This window comes from Xyrauchen texanus, chromosome 48, assembly GCF_025860055.1.
Source record: "Xyrauchen texanus isolate HMW12.3.18 chromosome 48, RBS_HiC_50CHRs, whole genome shotgun sequence".
Taxonomy (NCBI): domain Eukaryota; kingdom Metazoa; phylum Chordata; class Actinopteri; order Cypriniformes; family Catostomidae; genus Xyrauchen; species Xyrauchen texanus.
Window position 1 is genome coordinate 17,164,740 of NC_068323.1, and position 22,763 is coordinate 17,187,502.

General features: G+C 40.7%; 1 protein-coding gene across 1 annotated transcript in view; it reads left to right on the forward strand.

The window, feature by feature from the left end:
• Positions 1–4,306: 4,306 nt before the first annotated feature.
• Positions 4,307–22,763, forward strand: part of LOC127639316 (prolyl 3-hydroxylase 2-like) — a 68,055-nt gene continuing 49,598 nt past the window's right edge. The window contains exon 1 of the mRNA XM_052121243.1: positions 4,307–5,070. Coding sequence (XP_051977203.1) covers positions 4,660–5,070 — 411 coding nt within the window. The 5' untranslated portion in view covers positions 4,307–4,659. The remainder of the gene's footprint in view (positions 5,071–22,763) is intronic.

The window sequence follows — 22,763 nt, forward strand, 5'->3', positions numbered from 1 at the left end:
AGAAAGTCATACACATCTGGGAGTTTCATTTTTTGGTAAATTTTTAAATTGTAATTTTTTAATTATTAATTTCATCAAATCATTTGAAATTGAATGAATCTTTAAATAAAGTATTGTAGTATATACATTTTTGAATTTGCTTGAACTATTAATCTGGTAAGCAATTTACGTAGTGACTGTTCATTATTTATGAATGAAATTAGCAGAAGTATTGCCCAATGCAGATTGTACAGCATCTTGTTTTGATTCTAGGGCACTTTAAGTAGGTTTTTTTTTTCATGTTGTAATTTCAAGGTTTAGACCGAATCTTGACTGTACCCAAAAGTGAGCCAAAGTGTTGCTGTGAACTGGTATCACCTCAGTTTCAAATAAATACACAGATGTGTAGACACTGTTTGGTCCCTTAACTATTTTCTAGGACACAGTAAAGACAAGGAATTCTCCAGTCAGGCAGTATAATGGCACTATTTATCATTATTATGATATAATTATGTTGACTATCATTTGATGGTCCCATGACTTGTAAATGACCTTCTGCATGAAGCACAAATACATTCTCATTAACACCTAATAAACTGCTATGTGTTATACTGATACTACACCTCTGAACTGAAACTACAGCACATGTTATGTAGCACCTGCTTTGACACTGGAATACCTTTTCGAGTTAGAGCCTAAACATATATTGCTCTGGTGTTGTTGGGATGTTTAAGCTCAGCAGTGTTTTCCTCAAACAAAATTTACTTGTCGTGGAGTTTCCAAGTAGCTATGAATGGATGTCCGTCACTCCAATGTGATAAAATGGCCGTTCACCCTCAGTTTGAAAGTCTGAACACACAGACACATCACACACAGTTCAACAAGAAATCTCATTCTAAACGTATGGATGTATGGAAGCCATCTGCAGAATATCATTTTAATGGGGATAAGCCAAACACCAGCTATAAAATTCTGAAAGCATGGACGGTTACATTTAGAAAACGTACTTTCCTTCTTTCTTTCTTTCTTTCTCTATTTCGACATTTCAAACGTATAAACATTCAAACCAGTTCTGATCCAAGCCTACTAAAGCTTTGTTCCTTCACCTGATTTTTTCATCATTACTAATAACATAATAACATGTTAGTGTTTCGCTACCCTCCCATTTGTTTCCTGTAACAATCATAAACCACAAGAGGAGGAAATCTTCACACGATTATGAGTCTGAAGAGTTTGGACACATAACCACATAAAAATAATTGAATATCATCACATAACAAGAAATCAAAATAAGTGACATTAATTTAAAAGAAAGATAGCCTAAACTAAACATTTTTTTTTTAAGTTTTTTAAAGAGTTTAAAAGTATAAATCAATAGATATATTATTCAAAATGTAGACAAAAATAATTAGGACACTTTCTGGTGGTCAAATTTGGACAGTAAAGTGATGAACTGTGTTTGGACACCTGTGTGAACTTGATCTAATACAATGGCATTCAAACATTTTGAAGGGTTGCTTATGTGTCCAAACAATTTTGGGGCCATTGTACTGTATATGTGGCAAACTTATTCATTTGGATTTGTCTGGCCATTGCATGGTAAACAGATAATGTGGCTACAGAGTAAACAAGCATGTCTTTCAAGGCATCAGGTTTACCACCACACTGAGCACTGGGGCCCCCCAGGGCTGTGTGCTCAGTCCACTGCTGTTCACTCTGCTGACTCACGACTGTGCAGCAATGCACAGCTCGAAACACATCTTTAAGTTCGCCGATGACACGACCGTGGTGGGTCTCATCAGCAAGAACGACGAGTCAGCATACAGAGAGGAGGTGCAGCGGCTAACAGACTGGTGTAGAGCCAACAACCTGTCTCTGAATGTGGACAAAACAAAAGAGATGGTTGTTGACTTTCGGAGAGCACAGAGTGACCAATCCACTGAACATCGACGGCTCCTCTGTGGAGTTCGTGAAGAGCACCAAAGTCCTTTGTGTTCATCTGACGGAGAACCTCACCTGGTCTCTCAACATCAGCTCTATTGCCAAGAAAGCCCAGCTCAGCTAATCAGATGTGTTTTTTTTTTGCTGTGCAGACTATCAAAAACTCATCTGGATACAATCTGGATATGCAAAAAAATCTGATTTTTTGTGGCAGTCAGAACAAGGCCAAGTGTTCTGGAAAAGACTATGTTTAGCGACAAAAGTCTGTCAACAATTCATCAAAGTACACTACAGTTCTTTTTGGATGCATAACGATGAGTGGATAGTTATGCAATATTTTAAATTCTGTTATCATTTACTCAACCTCATGTCATTCCAAACCCCTATGCCTTTATTTCGTCTCTTTTTATCCAGTCACCATTCACTTTCATTGAATCCTTTTCAATACAATGAAAGAATTTTCACTTTTGAGTACACTATCCCTTTACAGCAAGACAGAAATTGAAAGCCCAAATGCTTTTTCGTTGCTAGATAGGTAGAATACACGTCTTTTATGTTGGCTCATGAAAGAGCTGTGTAGTGACATTAAAAGAAAGCAACAATTTTTCCCAGAACATAAATTTTTAAGGTTTACATTTTTTGGTTAGCCCAGAAAGTTTTCTTTATGGAAATAGAACATTCTTTTTAGGTTTGCAGAACGTTCCCTTAACGTTCTATTAACGTTACCCTAACGTTCTGTTAACATTCTCCTAACTTCAATTTTCATCATATTTATATATAAATATTCATGCATTCAAACATCATTAATCATAAATAAAATAAAAAATCAGTTTATATAAATAAATAATCAGCCCACAATCAATGTCTTTGTTGATCCATTTTTTAATTCAAACATTTAATTAATAAAACATGAAAATATTTTCATAGATAAAAATGTACAAGAACATTGTAGGCTATCATAAAAAAAAATTGTAAATGTAAAAACGGATACATTTTTGGTAAACTTCTCCACAACTCTCACATAAGGAAATTGAGGAATCATTGTCAGTCAGGGAGTTACTCCACCCTATTCACTCGCTGTTGATCTGAGCACTCTGAAGGGAGCATGCTATTACTGTATGAATGCACTCTTCGCTAGCAGTCTTGTGGAAAGGCCCTTCGTGAAAAAAAAAATATATAAAAATATATAGATATTCTTACTTTGATTGGGGACGACCTTTTGAGTTGCATCTTCCTCTCGCAGTGCCCTTAAAGTAAAAAAAAAAATCAATTTGGAAGACGCCCGAATAAAGCGCGTGCGACCCAAATGCGCGTGCATGTATTAGACGCATACAGTAATGTATCACAATATACTACATTTAAAAAAAATACAGTGCTGAAGAATATTCAGAAATAAATACTATACAAGTTTATTTTATAATCCTGACTCCCTGTTAACAATTTCCTAGCATGCATAGTGCATGCATAGTGCATTCCATATTTGTTCAATTCTCATTTTCCGTGATCTTACTTTTACTTTACGCTGTATTACACTAATGTCAGTCGTTGTTGTCTATCAATCACTCTGAATAATAATAATAATAATAATAATAATAATAATAAATGAAATATAAAACGTAAAACTAACCCTTAGAGAAGGTTCTGTATAATTTATATTTAGGATATCTCATAAACAAAAACACCTTGCAACGTTCTGGGAACGTTAGTTTATGGTTATAAATAAATAACCTAAAGAGAACGTTCTTAAAACGTTATTTTTCAGGGTACTTAAGCACATTTTACTCCACAATTCTCATTACCATATAACACAAGCAGATTTGACTAATTTACAGTTCAAATATGATGTTATAAATTTGTATTAAGATCATCGAAAATAAAAGCACTACCAAGTACCACGAATTCTACTATGATGTATTTATCCTGTCCTATTTAAATAATAATACAATTCCATGTTGAGATAATGAGAATATCACCATAATTTATTTCGAATTGCGGTAAAGACAATTTGGAAGGTAAAATGTGTATATACTTTTATAAAATTAATGGCATTCTTTTCCAATTTCTAACTAGTTTATTTTGATTTTGGAATAAAATGACATTTTCTTGTCAGATTTCAGCTGCAGGACCAGCTCCAAAATGTAGAGGGAGCTCCAAATCGCCAGCAAAGGTATTCAGACCCCTGACACCTCCGTTTGTGGAAGTATCGCCCACTTTTGGAACGGGCCCAGCCCCCTTCTGGAGTAACCCCCCAGCAGTATGAGCTCTTTCCTCTAGAGGGAGACATTGAAGCGGCGACAGGAGGCGCTCTCTCCCGGGCAGCTGTGAAACCGCACTGGAAGTTCTGGAAGTGTCTGCAATAGAGACACAACTCTTTGGATTGCATATTTACAACGCCTTAATAAAATGAAAATTAAATAAGATTAAATAAAAAGTTATTTCAGTTAAATAAATAGTCTGAAAGCTGGGGGTCGTCAACAATTGTAATTTCCTCTTGTGTGGGCTGCAGGGGAGGAGTCATCGCACAACGAAGGGGAGGAGAAGGGGCTTATTACCTAAATGTCCCGGTTATCTGTCATCCATAATGAGTGACAACAAAACTGACCTGAAGTTTAGCACGGTAGTCCAGCTGCCACTTTCATTGGTCTCTTCTTTCTTAAACATCCTACGCGATAATCACTGCGACTGTTTTATCCGTCATTGATCAAAGCGCATTATTTTGCGCACCAGCTGCATCAGAAGATGGATATGAACTCCAGAATCTTCAGCTTTATCACATGTATCCTCCAGACACTTCTGCTGTCATCGGCCACCCTCGTACCGTTTGACCTGCTCTATGATAACGGAGTGCAGGCTTTCTACAATGGAGACTATGACAAAGTGGTGCGGTACATGGAGAGCGCGCTGGGCAGTTTCTCTGAAGTGCGTCAGACCAGGGTCAGATGCAGGCTAAAGTGCCGTGATCAGCATCGCTTTGATGGCTTGCTAATTGAAGAGAAGTTCTTTGAAGTTATTCTGCATAGGGCGCATTGTGCGAATGAATGCATTGAGAGAAAGTTGGGAGCACAGTCCATGCACAAAGTCAGTGATGATGTCATTCAAGATTTCCATAGAAGAATTCCCTACAACTACCTGCAGCTTGCCTACAGAAAGGTGAGTCTAAGTTTTATAGACGCAACAGATCCAGGCTCTATTTAATAGCCTAGTGAGCTGCCAACCTAGACAGCATTTTTTGTGCATCTAACATCTGAATCATGTTTTGGCATCAAATGCACGAATTCGTATAGAATTATTATTATTATTATTTATTGATATATATATATATATTGCATTATATATGCGTTTGAATGTTTAAATATAATTTTTTGGGGCATCATGCGCATTCGAACAATCGTATCGAACATTTTTGGGCATTATGTGCATGTTCGAATATTCAAATCGAAAATTTTTGGACATCAGATGTGCATTCGAATTGAAAATGTTTGAGCACCATTTGAAAATTTAATCGTTCTAATTGAAAATTTTTTAGCATTATATACGTGTTCAAATATTCATATCGAACATTTTTGGCCATCAAAAACACTTGATGTGTTTGGACATCATATGCACATTGCTATGTTTGAGTCAAACAGTTTTGGGCATCTTGTGTGCATTCCAACTTTCCAGTAGAACATTTCTGGGCATTATATACATTCGAACTTTTGAATTCCAAAATTTTGGGGCCTCATATGCGCATTCGAATTGAACATGTTTGAGTAATATACAGTGGGTACGGAAAGTATTCAGACCCCCTTAAATTTTTCACTCTTTGTTATATTGCAGCCATTTGCTAAAATCATTTAAGTTCATTTTTTTTCCTCATTATTGTACACACAGCACCCCATATTGACAGACAAACACAATTGTTGACATTTTTGCACATTTATTAAAAAAGAAAAACTGAAATATCACATGGTCCTAAGTATTCAGACCCTTTGCTGTGACACTCATATATTTAACTCAGGTGCTGTCCATTTCTTCTGATCATCCTTGAGATGGTTCTACACCTTCAATTGAGTCCAGCTGTGTTTGATTATACTGATTGGACTTGATTAGGAAAGCCACACACCTGTCTATATAAGACCTTACAGCTCACAGTGCATGTCAGAGCAAATGAGAATCATGAGGTCAAAGGAACTGCCTGAAGAGCTCAGAGACAGACTTGTGGCAAGGCACAGATCTGGCCAAGGTTACAAAAAATTCTGCTGCCCTTAAGGTTCATAAGAGCACAGTGGCCTCCATAATCCTTAAATGGAAGACGTTTGGGACGACCAGAACCCTTCCTAGAGCTGGCCGTCCGCCAAACTGAGCTATCGGGGGAGAAGAGCCTTGGTGAGAGAGGTAAAGAAGAACCCAAAGATCACTGTGGCTGAGCTCCAGAGATGCAGTCGGGAGATGGGAGAAAGTTGTAGTAAGTCAACCATCACTGCAGCCATCCACCAGTCGGGGCTTTATGGCAGAGTGGCCCGACGGAAGCCTCTCCTCAGCGCAAGACACATGAAAGCCCGCATGGAGTTTGCTAAAAAACACCTCAAGGACTCCAAGATGAGACCAAGATAGAACTTTTTGGCCTTAATTCTAAGCGGTATGTGTGGAGAAAACCAGGCACTGCTCATCACCAGTCCAATACAGTCTCAACAGTGAAGCATGGTGGTGGCAGCATCATGCTGTGGGGGTGTTTTTCAGCTGCAGGGACAGGACGACTGGTTGCAATCGAGGGAAAGATGAATGCGGCCAAGTACAGGGATATCCTGGACGAAAACCTTCTCCAGAGTGCTCTGGACCTCAGACTGGGCCGAAGGTTCACCTTCCAACAAGACAATGACCCTAAGCACACCGCTAAAATAACGAAGGAGTGGCTTCACAACAACTCCGTGACTGTTCTTGAATGGCCCAGCCAGAGCCCTGACTTCAACCCAATTGAGCATCTCTGGAGAGACCTGAAAATGGCTGTCCACCAACGTTTACCATCCAACCCGACAGAACTGGAGAGGATCTGCAAGGAGGAATGGCAGAGGATACCCAAATCCAGATGTGAAAAACTTGTTGCATCTTTCCCAAAAAGACTCATGGCTGTATTAGATCAAAAGGGTGCTTCTACTAAATACTGAACAAAGGGTCTGAATACTTAGGACCATGTGATATTTCAGTTTTTCTTTTTTAATAAAATGTGCAAAAATGTCAACAATTCTGTGTTTTTCTGTCAATATGGGGTGCTGTGTGTACAATAATGAGGAAAAAAAATGAACTTAAATGATTTTAGCAAATGGCTGCAATATAACAAAGAGTGAAACATTTAAGGGGGTCTGAATACTTTCCGTACCCACTGTATGTATGTTTAAACATTCAAATCTAAGATTTTTGAGGTTTATATGTGTGTTCAATCATTCATATAAATTTTTTTTGGTCATCATATCAACGTTAGAACATTTGACAATTTTGAGCATCATATGCACGTTGCAATGTTTGAATCAAACAGTTCTAGTCATTATATTTGCATAAAAAAATTCAAAAAGAAAATTTTAATCTAACATTCTGGGCATCATATGCGCATTCTTTTTGGGCATCTTATATACACTCGAGCATTCGAATCAAAATGTTTGGGCATTATATGCATGTTCAAACACTCAAAATTGAAATTTTTGGGCATCATATGTACATTTAAACATTGAATAAATGTTTTTGGCCATCATATGAGCATTTTAACATTTTAATTCAACCTTTTTGGGCCCATATCAAGACATTTTTATTTGTATAGCGCTTTTTAAAACACACATAGTTTCAAAACAGCTTTACAGAAAATCATGCATTAACCGAAAATGAAATTGTAATATCTATAAAGTCTTAGATTAATTATTGTGTAGTTTGATTAAATATGATTGTAAATTGTGTATAAAAATAAATAAAAAATGTATTTAGATCCCCAGTGAGCAAACCGAAGGAGAGTGTGGCAAGGAACACAAAACTCCATAAGATGTTGGTTAATGGAGAAAAATAACCTTGGGAGAAAACAGACTCACTGTGGGGGCCAGTTCCCCTCTGACTAACATCATGAATATAATGCCAATATTACTTATGTATAGTTAAAGTCATGGTTTAAAATTATTAAACTAAGTAAGTGTTAAGGGTCAGTGTTTAAACAAAGATTTTGTTTGAACTGTAAGATTAATGACTAATGTCTTTGAAGTTCATCCTGGATTAACTGCAGAAGTTCACATAGATGCAATTGTCCTTGTTAGTTGGCAGATGAAGGGTTTGTTGGCAATTCATTGATAGTCTGTGTGTTCCATTTTGAGATTGTTATCCATCATTAGACAAAAGTGATGCAGGCTGAGATCAGTTAGGGGCTTCGCTGTTCAGCTCTATTCTTAGTCCAAGGTTCAGGCAATGGCATATGAAGTATCCCATGTCTTATGGTTGGAGTTGGCATCAGTTCATCCTCTGAAGTCCATCGAAATATACTGAAGTAGTGTCTTGCTGACACTGTCTGTGTTTAGTCATCATCACTCAGAGACACGTAGCAATGGAGTCCGACACCAAGCTGGAACGGAGCTGGATCTGTCCGGTTCTGTTAACCTGAGACATATAAAATAATATTAGCATAGATGCTATAACATTTTTTGCAGAGTTATAGATCATGATAAATGCTTCTGGTTCCATAGCAGACTTAACTGAAGCTGCTTAATTGTGAGTTGAAGAATAAATTAAGTGTATGCCTTGCTAAATAGATGAATCTTTAGTCTAGACTTAAACTCAGTGAGCGTGTCTAAGTTCCGAACACTGTTAGGGAGACTATTCCATAGTTTAGGAGTCAAATAGGAAAAGGATCAACCTCCTTTTGTGGATTTTAATATTCTAGGAATTATTAACTGGCCAGAATTTTGCGATCGTAATGAACGTGATGGAATACAGCATGGTAGAAGGTCTCTTAAGTACTGCGGAGCTTTGTATGTAGTTAATATAATTTTAAAATGAATACTAAATTTAACAGGTAGCCAATGTAATGATGATAAAATGGGGTTAATATGATCATATTTCTTGGTTTTAGTCAGCACTCTGTCTGCTGAATTTTGAACCAATTGAAGTTTGTTTATTGACCTTGCTGGACATCCTCCCATTAATGCAATACACTAATCTAGACATGAGGTCAGGAACACATGAATTAGTTTTTCGGCATCAGCAACTGAGAACATGTGTCATCACTTAGCAATATTTCTGAGGTGGAAGAATGCTGTTCTACTAACATTTGAAATTAAATTTTCAAAGGACAGATTGGTTTAAAATATAACACAAAAGTTCTTCACTTTAGAAGATGATGTAACAGTACATCCATCGAGAGTCAAATTATATTTTAGCTGCTTATTTTTTGAGGTTTTTGGTCCAGTAATCAGTACCTCTGTTTTGTCGGAATTGAGTAAAAGGCCATTTCTGGCCATCTGGCAAACTGGATGATATTGTAATATTATAAAAGTTAAACTTTGATGCTTAAATGCACTGAAAATTATGTTGGCTATATGAAATTCCACTTTTTATTACGTTTTTCACACCTGCATTCCAATCTTGATGTAATCCTTCCTCATGATCACGCAGTGTGTTTTCATCAGCTGAATGGGAGACTAAACACTATTAAAGTGTGACGAGACTTGCGCTGCGTGTCGCAGGCAGAAACTGAAACAGGAAGCACCCACCCTCAGAATGATCCAGTGCTGGTCGGACCAGTCAAACTCTATGCTACAAGACTGTTTTGATCACGCAGACTGGTAGATGTTCCAGTCCGCCTCTGATGATGACATCGAGGTTTACACTGATAGCGTAACTTGTTTCATCAGGAAGTGAGTAGAGGACATTGTTCAGACCAGAACAATATGGATCTACCCCAACCAGAAACCATGGGTTAACAGCAATGTTCACGCGGCACTTAATGCGCGGACCTCTGCTTTTAATTCCAGGAATGCGGAGGAGCATAAACAAGCCAGTTATGCCCTCCGTAAAACTTTCAGAGCAGCCAAACGCCAGTACAGGCACAAGATTGAAGGACAGTTCAACACCGGTATTCTATTTTGCGGTAGAGTCATTCACTATAGAAACCGCAATGTCTTCTGTCATTTTAAACAGTGTTTCCACTCCAATGTGAAAAGTCAGATAAGAGGTAAGTGCCTTCAGTTTGTGTAATTAATCAGTCTGTTGTGTCTCTCAGCTGTGATGAGCCGTAATGCTGAAGTTGTTAGTTTAAAGCCATTTAAAGCTATTTCGTAGCTTTAGTAGTGTAGTAGTAATACAAGCGATCACGGAGTGCTGTATGTAAACACTGGCTGATGCGGATTCACTTCACCTAACTGGCTCATATTACACATAAAAATGATCTTTTGCCACCACCTGCTGAGTAACATTTTACTCTTTAGCTCTTAACACTTATGCACTGCTCTTACACTTTAGTTTAGAACGGCACAAACACAAGTGGAGTGACACAAATAATCAAGCGTCTGAGTGCTGATGGAATGTCTCTCGTCCAATCAGATTCGAGGACCATAACTAACTGTTGTATATAAATAAAATAGCCTGCTCCTCTCTCGCTGTTGCTTGTGTGCTAGTGATTACATGATTACAGTGACATAATATAAGACATATTTAAAATGAAAAATAATGCAAAATAGAAACATTTTCAAAAGTGGACTCAAACTTCACAAACTCACATATTTCGCGTACATTTTTGCATATGTCAGCACTGCCATTGACCAGAAAAATAGAAATGGCACTTCATGTCAAAAAGGTTTCTAACCCCTGCTATAGACCATCAGGGGCGAGAGATCAGAGGCATTCTGATCAGCTCTCCTGGTCAGTGGATGCCAAAAAGACATGTCTATGTGTGTGTATTCATGGGATGATGTTTGTAAAAATATGTAACATTCCAAAACATTTTAACCACACACACCCCTCTTTCCCATCATGTCTCAAGGCATAATGAGGTTTTTAGGCCTCGATGAAGGGGCCACTGGCGCCAACTGTTACTCCATTGACAACTTTGTGTATTTGTGTCCCTAGTTCAATCAGCATTTATCTAAGCAAATATTTTGTTTTCCTCTTGAAGTCTGTTTGCTTTTCTGAAAGGAAAGGCACCAGCTTGTTTGGAGTTATGAATAGATGACTTTTGAGTCAGCAGTAGTGCCCCCTGCTGATGCATCATTGGTTAGTTCCTCTTGGCTCAGAAGGACCAATGAGAGAGTGATCAAAGTTCAGCAAGAGCGCCTGTTCTTACTTGCCCTATGGTCAGATCATGTCTCATGCAAACCGATGGGTAAGGTGGGACACTTTATGACTCAATAATGACTCTTAAGACATTTTAGATATTACAGTTTCATTTTCTGTTAATGCACGATTTTCTCTAAAGCTGCTTTGAAACGATTTGTGTTGTGAAAGGTGCTATACAAATAAAAATTACTCGATGACTTGACTTTTAAGTGTGAACTGGTATAAACTTCAGAATATTAAAAAGACAAAGATGAAATGGCCTTCGAATCCTGAATTACTTTCAGCACAAGTTTTTAGTCAACATGATCTCACAGGAAATGGATTTGCTACTTCCAAATGTTCCAGTACCCTGAAATCGACCCCATAATGTGAAATTGAAAATGGGTTCTGGTCCCATGGAAACCAGGAAGACTAACATTTACATTAACAATGGTGAACGCGATTCAGAGGTTGCAATATGTTTTAACTCCACTGACAGTTAAGTTATTGTTATACAGTATTAACTGTATTATAGTTAAGTTATTGTTACATGTTAACTGTATTATGTAGTTTACATGTAAAAATATAACTCGCTTTTGGCGCAACCAAGTGAACATTTCATCTCAACTGCACTTCCAGCTTCGGCCAATTGCGGGCAGAATTTCAAATTTCGGTAAGCATAGACCGATTTCAGCAGCAGAACTTTCAAACACCTGTCGCCGATTTCAAAGTGGGATGAGTCTATTTTGGTATTGAAAGGGGTATGTTGTTGTTTTTTATAGCAAGTTAATTTAATGTTCTAAAATTCAGAAATTTTTATGAAAAAGCATTTGCGAGTGGATCGCAAATATGCAGCAAAAAGCCCAAAGTTTGAGGATGAGGATAGCAGCTTTTATTTGAGTTGCCAGTGACACATTACAGTAATTTTACCAACATTAAGATGCCAAGAGGAGTAGCCAGGCAGATTGAATCACATGGAAAATCCTTTTAAATTGCACTGTGGCAGCATTGTAGAACAACCATTTCATTATGCCAAGTTACAAATTGTACAATCTGTGCTGTTCAAACAGCTATTGCCATTGTCATCAATCCACCACAGTTAAATATGCAGAAGACAAGGACATTTCTGGTTGTAGTTCCTAATTTTCACAAAACAGGAATTATGTGCAAGGACTGTTTGGAGTTTTCTTAAAATCAAAAGGTCTTCAATTTGTAAGCAACCTAATTTTTACGGATAGTGGGAATTTTATGGATTTTTGCAACGTTTTTATCAGTGGAGAGTCGAGTGAGGCCCAAAACATGCTCTTTGCAAGTTTGTGAAACCAAACACTTATGGCTATGCTTCTAGCAAGCTCAATTTCTTGCGTAGTTTGACATTTAAATATTACTCTGTCGCCCCCATGAGTGCTGAGGTTTGTTACAGCCACAGTGAAGTATTAGCGCACATTTAATATGTATAAAAGGACAGTAAATTAAAAAAATTAGCGATTGTGTTTGCATACTTGCAAAGTATATTTATGGCCTGAAAGGACTAATGGTTTTTAAATGGTTTAGATTTAAGCAATTGGTGCACCAGCATTGGTAGACGTGACTGTCAGGTTAACTGCCACTCAGGCAGTTCATGCCCATGAATATGCTCAGCCAGACTGGATGGCACATCCTCTGCCAAAAATTTTCTGGATGACTGGCTGCAAGCAGATAACAGCATAGCAGGAATATATCACAAGCTGCCTTATTTTGTTGCACAATAACTGTCCCTGTCTGGGATTAAGAAGAAGAAAACACTACCACTGAATTAAGTGTGCTGCCAAGAGCCTGTAAATTCTGTTAGGGAAAGCTGCCTTACAGATGCATATCTCAAGCGGGGATCATAGGGCCAGCAATTGTGCTCTAGACAGAAATTGGAGATAAACAATGAGTTTTTGGTTAGACAGTTATTCCTTGTAGATATATACAAGGACGGATTAAGAACTGAGAGGCCCATGGGCCGGTACACAATGGAGGCCCCCCATGACGTGTCACGTGACTACGTTCACTTTTATGCGCTACAGGGCTCTTGCCAGATTTGGTTGGAAGAAAAGTGTGGAGCAATGTCTTACATGGCCAGTTATATGTACATTTTAATTATGATCCGATCCAGAATCATTATTAATTGGGATGTGCATGGTATTCAAAAACCAAAATCACTATTCGGTTAATCTGCTGTGTTTAGAGGTCTTCAACCCGGTACTCGACAAACCTACAGATTGTGGGCCAGGTTCAGGTCCATTTTTTTCAAGTAAGACGTGCGAGTTACTGGCTGTTCACACGTGCATCGAGGCCATGTAAACAAGCACTGGACAGACATCAAGACACCTGCATTCTGTTTTACAATTCGTTGTACAGGACCATCAAATTTTTTTAGACACTGTTAAATTAAAAATAATTTCAATATTTATTAACTCATCTTGAGACACCTGTGTACTCTTTCACCATTAGTTGCACTGCATCAAGCTTTCTCAGCACTGGTGTCACAAATCAACATTCTGATGAAGTTCGGGCTGCAAAGAAGACTTAATGTGACTGTTACACATGATTCCAGATTGTTTTTCACCTGGCAAAGTTTCAGCGCTTGATAAACGGTGAGCAAATGTTTTTTTTCCCCCTTTTGCTCTGGTGTGCAGACAATAATTACACAAGTTAAATGCTGAATCATTTAAAAATCAAAGCATCCCGAAGAAGTCTTATAAATCGTAGCGTTCTTTGCCTCATGGAAAGTGAACCTGCCTGGGCAGAATTATGTGTTTTCCATTGATTAAGTATAGGCCTACTATGTTGCAGGCACTGACAGAGATTATTTGAAGATCTATGTATTGTGCTATTTAGGCTCATAGCTCACTGTGCAATTTATTCCTTGCTAATCTGAGATTGAGTTTGACGAATCCATGGCAATAAACATTCTTTATTCTTGAGTCCCGACTCCTACCAAATAACACAATTACCATTTGTGAACTCTCACAGTAAAACAAATATTTAAAAGTTTACCATCCACATATTTAGGACATTAAGGTACATATCTCTTTATCATTAAACATCAAATGCATGCAGGACTTAAACATTTTAAAGTCCTCTATGTTGAGCACATTCCTTCGCTTATATTAATTTATACCATCAGCTTTGTACACAGCCATGGTAAACTGCACCTTATCTTTGTGTTTGGAAGCGTTTTGTAAATCAGACACTTTTTCCAGTAGTCCTTCAAATAAATGTGCAGCACATGCGAGATGTAGATTCCCTGAGCGTGCACTCGAGTGTCTGTGCTTGCGCTGCTGTAGTCCAGCCGCATTCGGTCGAACAAATAGTATTTTACATAAGGCTGAAGTTTACGTGGTTCTCTTACGAGAGGTTCTCTCCTGCGGGCTCGACTCGAAGCGTTCAGGACCGAAGCCGCCGCGCCGCCTTCCGTTCAGCCGCACAGAAAAAAGCGCCACTCTCAAAGGCTGCCGGAAACAGCGGTAGAAGCGATTGCCTCGCCGGAGCCCATCCCTCGAGCATCGCCTTCACCCTCCCCGCCCACCCGGGACGCGCAGTTGCCGCCGGGCGGCTGCTCTGCTGCCATCTCGGACGAAGAAGCGGAGGATAAGGGCTGTTCCATCATGGCTTCGGACAGTGAGGGGTGGTCAGGCTCACACGCCTCCTCCTCGGCCCAGGAATCCAGCAGGACCTGTGCCGGAGTCGAAGGAGAACTAACACGCCTCCTCACACAGGCCGTCGACCGCCTCGGGCTCGAGTGGTCACCGCCCCTTGAGCAGGCACCCAACAGACTTGATGGCTGCTTTCTACAGAGCCGCCACCGCGCAGCACCCGCTACCCGGGCCGCTCCCTTCCTGCCGGAACTCCACGCCGAGCTTTCCAAATCATGGAACGCGCCTTTCTCTGCCAGGGTCCGATCCCACGTCTCCACCTCTCTCGCTTCGGTGGACGGCGCCACTGAGAAGGGCTACGCTTCCATCCCTCCGGTCGAGGATGCGGTAGCAGCACACCATTGCCCGCCCTCCGCGAGATGGCGGTCTAAACCAGTGTTCCCGTCTAAGGCCTGCAGAACAACTTCCGCCTGTGTTGGCCGCGCCTATTCCGCCGCCGGCCAATCTGCATCTGCTCTGCACTCTATGTCCGTCCTACAGATCCTCCAAGCGGACCTTCTGCGGGAGTGGGATGAGGAAAGCAGGCATCCAGAGGCGGTTGCAGACATACGGAGTGCTACGGACCTCGCCCTCCGCGCTACCAAAGCTGCAGCCCAAGCTATAGGGAAGTGCATGGCCGCGCTGACTGTGACCGAGAGACATCTGTGGCTAACGCTAGCCGACATGGGAGAAGCAGAGCGCTCTATGTTCCTCAACGCACCGCTCTCTCCATCCGGTCTCTTCAGCTCCGCAGTGAGTGGTATCATTGACCGGTTTTCAGAGGTCCAAAAAGCCACACAAGCCATGAATCTCTTTCTGCCTCGTCGCGCTAGCTCCTCTGCAGGCCGCCCACGTGAGCCTCCTGCACGAGGCTCTTCACAGCGCCCAGCTCAACAAAGCCAGACTTCTCAGCGTCGACAGGGCGGCCACCCTCGATCGCGCTCAGACAGCCGCCGCAGACCGCCGCCCCCCCGCGGGCCTCAGACTAGAATTGCGCTGAAACCTGAACAACCGAAGTCCTCCTAGCTTTGTTGACAAAAGGACGGATCAGTCCCTCTGCGGCCGGACCACCGTCAAAGCTTCGCCCCCTGTCAGTCCCCTTCCTTCAGGCTACTACAGTGATTCAGCAGCCAACAAGCCGGTGTTAACGCCCGCTTGCCTGCGCTCAAACGCCGTTTTCACGGCGACCCAAATAAATCTGGTAAAGAGCAAGCATGCCATATGTGTAGAAAATGTGCCCACAACCCAGTGCTCACCTCTACACACAAGCATTACACATCCCGTGTCCATACCAGAGAGCAAACATGTCTTATGTGTAGAAAATGTGCCCACAATCCAGTGTTCACCCCTACACACAAGCATTACACATCCCGTGGCCCTATCACGGCACACTCACATAAAGCGGTTACGAACCGCTCGAGTGTTAGGGTTAATAAACGCACCCACGAATCCGTGTGCGCGCCCATTCTCTGGCCGCTCTGTCACACGACCAGCCTTATGTGTAGAAAATGTGCCCACAATCCAGTGTTCACCTCTACACACAAGCATTACACGTTCCGTGTCCCCATCAGAGCACACTCAAAAGCGGTTACGAACCACTCGAGTGTTAGAGTCAATAAATGCGCTCACGAATACGTGCGCGCACCCATCCTCTGCCCGCTCTGTCACACGGCCAGCAAACACTTCTCTGTATTTAAGTCCCATGCCCGTGACTATGCTTGCGTATCACTTAACAGACGTGACTCTTTCCCCTGTGGCTTGGGCCACAGGCCGCCAGCCAATCAGAGTGACTCAGACCTGTATTTCAGCTCTGCAGCCCTGGACAGTGGCCGAGTGGTATCAGCGGGAAGTGATGATGGGAGCTGTATCTCGCCGAAAAGTCATCTCGACAGACACGTCCAACACGGGTTGGGGCTCTGCGAGGGCTCTCCGGTTTTTGGCCTATGGTCAGTTCAGGAAAAGCTCCTTCACATAAATTGTCTGGAAATGATAGCTGTCAAGTACGCGCTCATGCGCTTCCTCCCGATCATTCAGGGTCACCACGTCCTGGTCCGCTCGGACAACAGGTCTGTGGTATCCTATCTAAACCGTCAGGGCGGTGTCAGATCCAGGAACCTCTTCCATCTGACGAAACGCATACTGAGTTGGTCCCAGCGCCACCTGCGCTAGCTGAGGGCGACGCACGTGCCAGGCCACCTGAACGACGGCCCAGACAGACTGTCCAGAGACAATATTCCCCCAGGGGAATGGTCTCCGCACGCTCAAACAGTCCAGACGTTATGGCGCATATTCGGCAGAGCAGAGATAGACCTCTTTGCGTCAGAAGAGAACTCTCACTGCCCAATATTTTTCTCGAAAATCGAGGACGCGCTGGCCCAGGACTGGCCCAACCGCCCGCTTTACGCCTTCCCTCCCGTCTCGCTATTGCCACAGGTAATGCAGAGGATCAGGGAAATGTGTCACTCGGTGCTCCTCATAGCCCCGCGCTGGGAGAATCAAACATGGTTCCCGGAGCTTACGCAGCTGTCACTGACAGCGCCGTGGCCCATCCCAGTGAGAGCAGATCTCCTCTCGTAAGCTCGTGGAACGATCTGGCATCCCCACCCAGAGCGCTGGGCGCTACACGCGTCGGTGATCAACGACTACCCGTCGCTTTGCCAGAAGGAGTAATAAACACCATCATACACGCTAGAGCCCCCCTCCACGAGAAGACTCTATGCGTCAAAATGGTCTGTGTTTTCAAAATGGTGCACCGACAGAGACCTGGACCCACGGACATGTGGGGTGTCGCCGTTGCTCGTGTTTTTACAAGAGCTGCTGGATAAGGGCAGATCCCCATCCACGCTCAAAGTGTACGTGGCGGCCATCGCGGCGTTCGCTGAACCCCTGCACAGCCAGTCACAGGGTAAAAACGAGCTGGTCATCCGCTTCCTCAGGGGAGCTAGAAGGATGAACCCTCCGCGCCCCCCATCGGTTCCTATCTGGGACCTTTCTATAGTTCTCGAAGCTATGAAAGCCCCCCCTTTCGAACCGGACATTAAAGTCCAATCAAATGCTAAAAACTTCTCAGAACACCTAAGTAACCGCATAGCAACAAGCTAGAAACCACTTAGCAACGAGCTTGCAACTGCACAGAAACACACAAAAAACTACTTAGAACACCTTAGAAACCACATAGCAAGCAAGCTAAAAACTTCTCAGACTAAATCCTGATTTTTGTCAGTGGATGTGCTTTGATCGTAGTCGCTCATCTACTGTATTTGATATGATGTGACTTCATAAAGACATAGAAAGCCAGTGTTGGTCTGGCTTCAGGAGTCCAGGAGTGGGCCAGCGGGGTCACAGGAAAGACCCAGAGCTGTGGAACGAAGGGAAAAACTCTTGGGGGAATTCTGGCAAAGCCTGAGAAATATCCTGTTTGAGTGGAAAAAAGAATGCAGCAGCCAAGCAAACATCTGCTTGCTCAGACAAATGGCTGTCAGGAGTCTGGAACAGTGTTCCTCTATCAGTCTTGGCATCTGTTGCTCTTATTTTTAATACAATTATGACATCCTTCTATATTGTCAAAAAATGGTTCTGAGAATTGAACATAACTGAGAATTATATCAAAAGTTTTTGACGATATTCATACGGAGGACAAAAAAATCCCATAGTCTTACATTGAGGTAGCAAGCGCTCAAATTTCATACAGAAGACCAAAATATCTATACCAATAAGCCTTATGAGTAGGCATCTAGCTGTTTGCTGTTTCTTCCGTCATTTTCACTGTGGAATTCTTTATGAGTAAGGAATTTGAATGGATGTCAGAGGAAGAATTAAAAGGTCATGTACATATTTGTGGTTGTGCCACGCAGTCATAGCTGCATCTGATTTTTTACACTCATGTGGCAAATAGGGTGATGGGGCATTTGTTCTGCCAGACTATGACACTTCAGTCAAAGTTGTGACTCTCATTGCAGCATATTCTGGCCAAGAACTTCCCACTTACACAGGAATAGACCGTCTGAACATCGTGTAAAATTGACCAGCCACCGTGGGCTGTGGAAACGTGTCTAGTGTTGGGATAAAAGAGCAGTTTTAAAAAGATTTGTTGTTATTTCTTAGCATTGGAATGGAAAGGGACTTCATGGAAAAATAACTCAAAAGGGTCATTTCAGCATCTGTCAAACTTTACTGTGATATTATTTACTCTTATTTACAGCACACTAAATGTTTAAATCCTACTCTAAACATGAGCTTTCCCAGTGCACTTCTGCCTGTGGAGAGAAGTAAAAGAAACCCATCAAAATAATGTGTGTGTGTGTGGATGGTGTATGGGTGCGGGGTAGGAGCATGTTTGAATGATGAGTGGGTGTTAAAGAGCAAATACAGAAAGCGGTCAGTGTTTTGGGAATTTGGAAGCTATTTCCTGTTATTCTGCCTTTAATATATTAATTAATCAATCTTTATTAAAAAGGGGATAACTCATCCAGAAATTAATATTCTGTCATCGTTTACTAACCCCCATGTCAAACTCGTAAGACTTTCTTTTTTATGTGGAACACAAAAGGAGATTTAAAGCAGAATATTAGCCTCAGTCACCATTCACTGGCATTGTATTGAAAAGTAGGCATTTGGGACAGGGCCAAATTGCCTGCTCGACATTACACATTTATGTTAAACCACAGAAAGCCATCCTATAAACTATACTGTTGTTAAGATGTCATGGCACTCATGGCAAATGATGTATGCATTATTTCTACATGTAATTTTATTATGAGCAGTGAATCACCATAACTACAGGAGCCACAAACAATGCCCATGGCAATACATCAGTATTCACATTATACTCAAATTAAAGAACGTCATTTTCCATGTTCGATTATTTTCGCCATCCGATGGTAGTTGGGCCTTCAGATATTTATGGAAGGCACAAAGAACATCTGGGGGGCAGTGACTGGTTACTGTTCATTGAAATGTAAGAAAATCTGTAATGTTCACCATACTATTTATATGAAATTGCAGAAGATTAGAAGGTAAAATATGGTGTGTGTGTGTCCTTTGTGAGCATGTGTATTCTACAGTTAGATGTTATTTTCTTGAGATATCTTTCCATGCTCTCTTATCTCACTTCAACTCATCCCTGGCATAGAGCTACAGTACTTTTTTATTTCCTTGTCACTTTACTTTCACATGTTGTTGTAGAAGTAATTGGTAATTGGTGAGACTAGGTTGATTTTAGTTTACACAACCCTGCACTGACCCACAACAAACTCCACTGCTCGTTTGCATCTGTTTCTAATAGTGCTCCTCCTCAGTAAATCTGCTCATATTGGCATCAACAAGTACCTGAGTGACTGCGTTCCCAGCTCGCTTGTATGTTCTGTCGTACAGGGATGTTGGAGTGCTGGATGAGTGGAAGGAAGATTAGATATCAGGAGCGTTCGTAAATGTGCTGCAAGGAAAATCTATCAGTCATGTTGTTTTCATGGACACTGACATATTCCCATCCAATTCATGGCCTAGATTTATTTGGTTTAGCACACACTTTTATCCAAAGCAACTGTTGACTGTTAAGGTAATTTGCTTTATAAGTCTTAAAGGTACAGTAGCAAAAACAGCATGATTAATTTTAAGGCTTAGATAGATATTGTGGAAAATGGTCATGCAAAACCAAATTACAATTATTTTTGATGTAAAAAAATCTTGACGAATATTATAAGAAGACTTATGCTACTTGTTTTGAAGTTTGTAAGTTTGGGCTGGGCGATATGGCCAAAATTGTTATCACGATAATATTTTTCATATTGTTCGATATTTATCACGATATACATTTACACATTGCACTTTCTTTTTTTTATTTCAAAGTTGATGGAAGAAGAAGAAAATATAAATTCTAAACAATCAAAATAGTCTCTACCAATTTTACCGTCTTTTACCGTTTATCAATTGAAAATGATCTGTTTGTTCTGAATCATAGTGACAGCAGTCCAGTATTTGTTGGAATATTTTACATTCAAATTAAATATTTTTTATATTTCTTTAGATTCAGATACCCATGTATGGGGCATAGAAGCCCTTATGACTGTGGAATGATGCTGAATGTGGGTTCCTGGGTGTCCCGAGAGAAAATTGAGAAAAAACGTTTTTAAAATAATGTAAAAAACATTTGTATATTTTCATTAAAGTGAGAGACTAGTCTACCAACTAGTAATTTTAGTCTTTCCTTATCCATTCCAGGCATCGAATTAATTATCACAAAATTAGAACAGAAATCAATTTGTTTATTCGATTTATTTATTATTAAAGGCTGATTATAAAGATACATTTAGAAGGGAAAAATTGTATGGTCTAAAAGATGCTTTGAAACCACGTTAACTCATGTGGCGCTTCATGTCTACACACATGCAGGGAAAATAGGCAACGCGTGTGGAGCGGGACAAGGCAGACATTATGCATGTTTGGTGCAAGAGAACAATATTCAAGATTACAGCGCAGAAAGATCAGAGCTGTTGTCCACATCACTGTTGTTCTGTCGCGCTCTTCACTAGAGACGATGAGAGGGCGCAACCGTTGTCATAAAGTCTTGCGGTGCGGATGGAATCAATCCAGTGTCTGACATAACCTAATCGTTAGCAAGGCAGCTAGCATAAGCAAGTTCATCCAGTCTGACACTACGTTACCACTGGTGCGTTGTGAGCGATGCTGAGAGCGTTTTCAATTCATTCCTATGAAAGCCGAGTGTCATGCTTGCAAGGTGGATCGCAGAATTGGCAGCGGTGCGGAGCGCCTTTGAGCGGATTTCGTCCGACCCAGTGGAAATGCAGCATGAGAAAGCCGAACTGCTTGTGTTTTAGCAACACACAGTAAATAGCGAAAATTCCTCAAAAGCTTATCGTGGATTTTCTTTATCGTGATATATATTGATAACGTTTTATTGCCCAGCCGTACTGTAAGTACAAAAAAAGTTAGATTTACCTTCCCCATATTAACTTCCCAGAAGCTCTTTTTTGATTGCACTGCAGGGTAGCCTGATTTCAGTCAAACTGTTTTTCATATTATGTAAAATTATGACGTTTACATGCTGTCAATACATCAATATTGTACGTTTTGGTGTCTATGCGTAACGTAAGAGAATGTACGTTTGCTAGAACCACATTTTACATAAGAGTACATACGAGTTCTCATGAAATCAGGTTGGTTGAGTGCCACATCCAAATATATCGACTTGAATGAGACATCAAATCGTTCAGTTTGTTGTGGAGAGGTGTGCTATTAATTAGTTCAGTGACAATTTCCACGGATTACATCATACCCCAGTAGGTGGTGACAAATGAGCGTCTTTTATGGTGAAGTGAGTCCCTGAATTAATGCTTTACATTGATTAAGCTTAATAATCCGACAATGTGTGTGATTATTTATATGCGTTAAACAGTGTTCCTTTATGGTCATAAGCGGCTTAAGAATAAACCAATCGACATGGGTACATTTTTGCCCATTACCCCGATATTGCGTTGCATGTAAACACTTTTACTGCCATTCTTGCTGGCTTATCCAGTGTATGCAAGTGTTGAGCGCATGCGTTTGACATCAAAAAGAGAATATCCCCGTTAATTTAAAATATCATTTAAACACGCTTTCTTGCTTTTTTAAATAAGCTGATTTTTAGGCATTATTAGTGTGCCGGTGTGCAAGCAAACATCTCAACCGATTCATAAAAAACATTTAAGTCATTCACCAATGAAACAATGAAAATGAACAAGAAAGTTTTGTTTACCTTTTAACATTAATTTGTTTATGAGCAAAACACCACTAGTGCAAAACCAGTATGTATATGAGTTTGATGCATTGGCTTCTTTTTAAACTATTTTCACTGGCACAAAGAAATGCATGAAGCAACTGGACAGTTTTTGCCTAAAATGTATGTTATACAATATT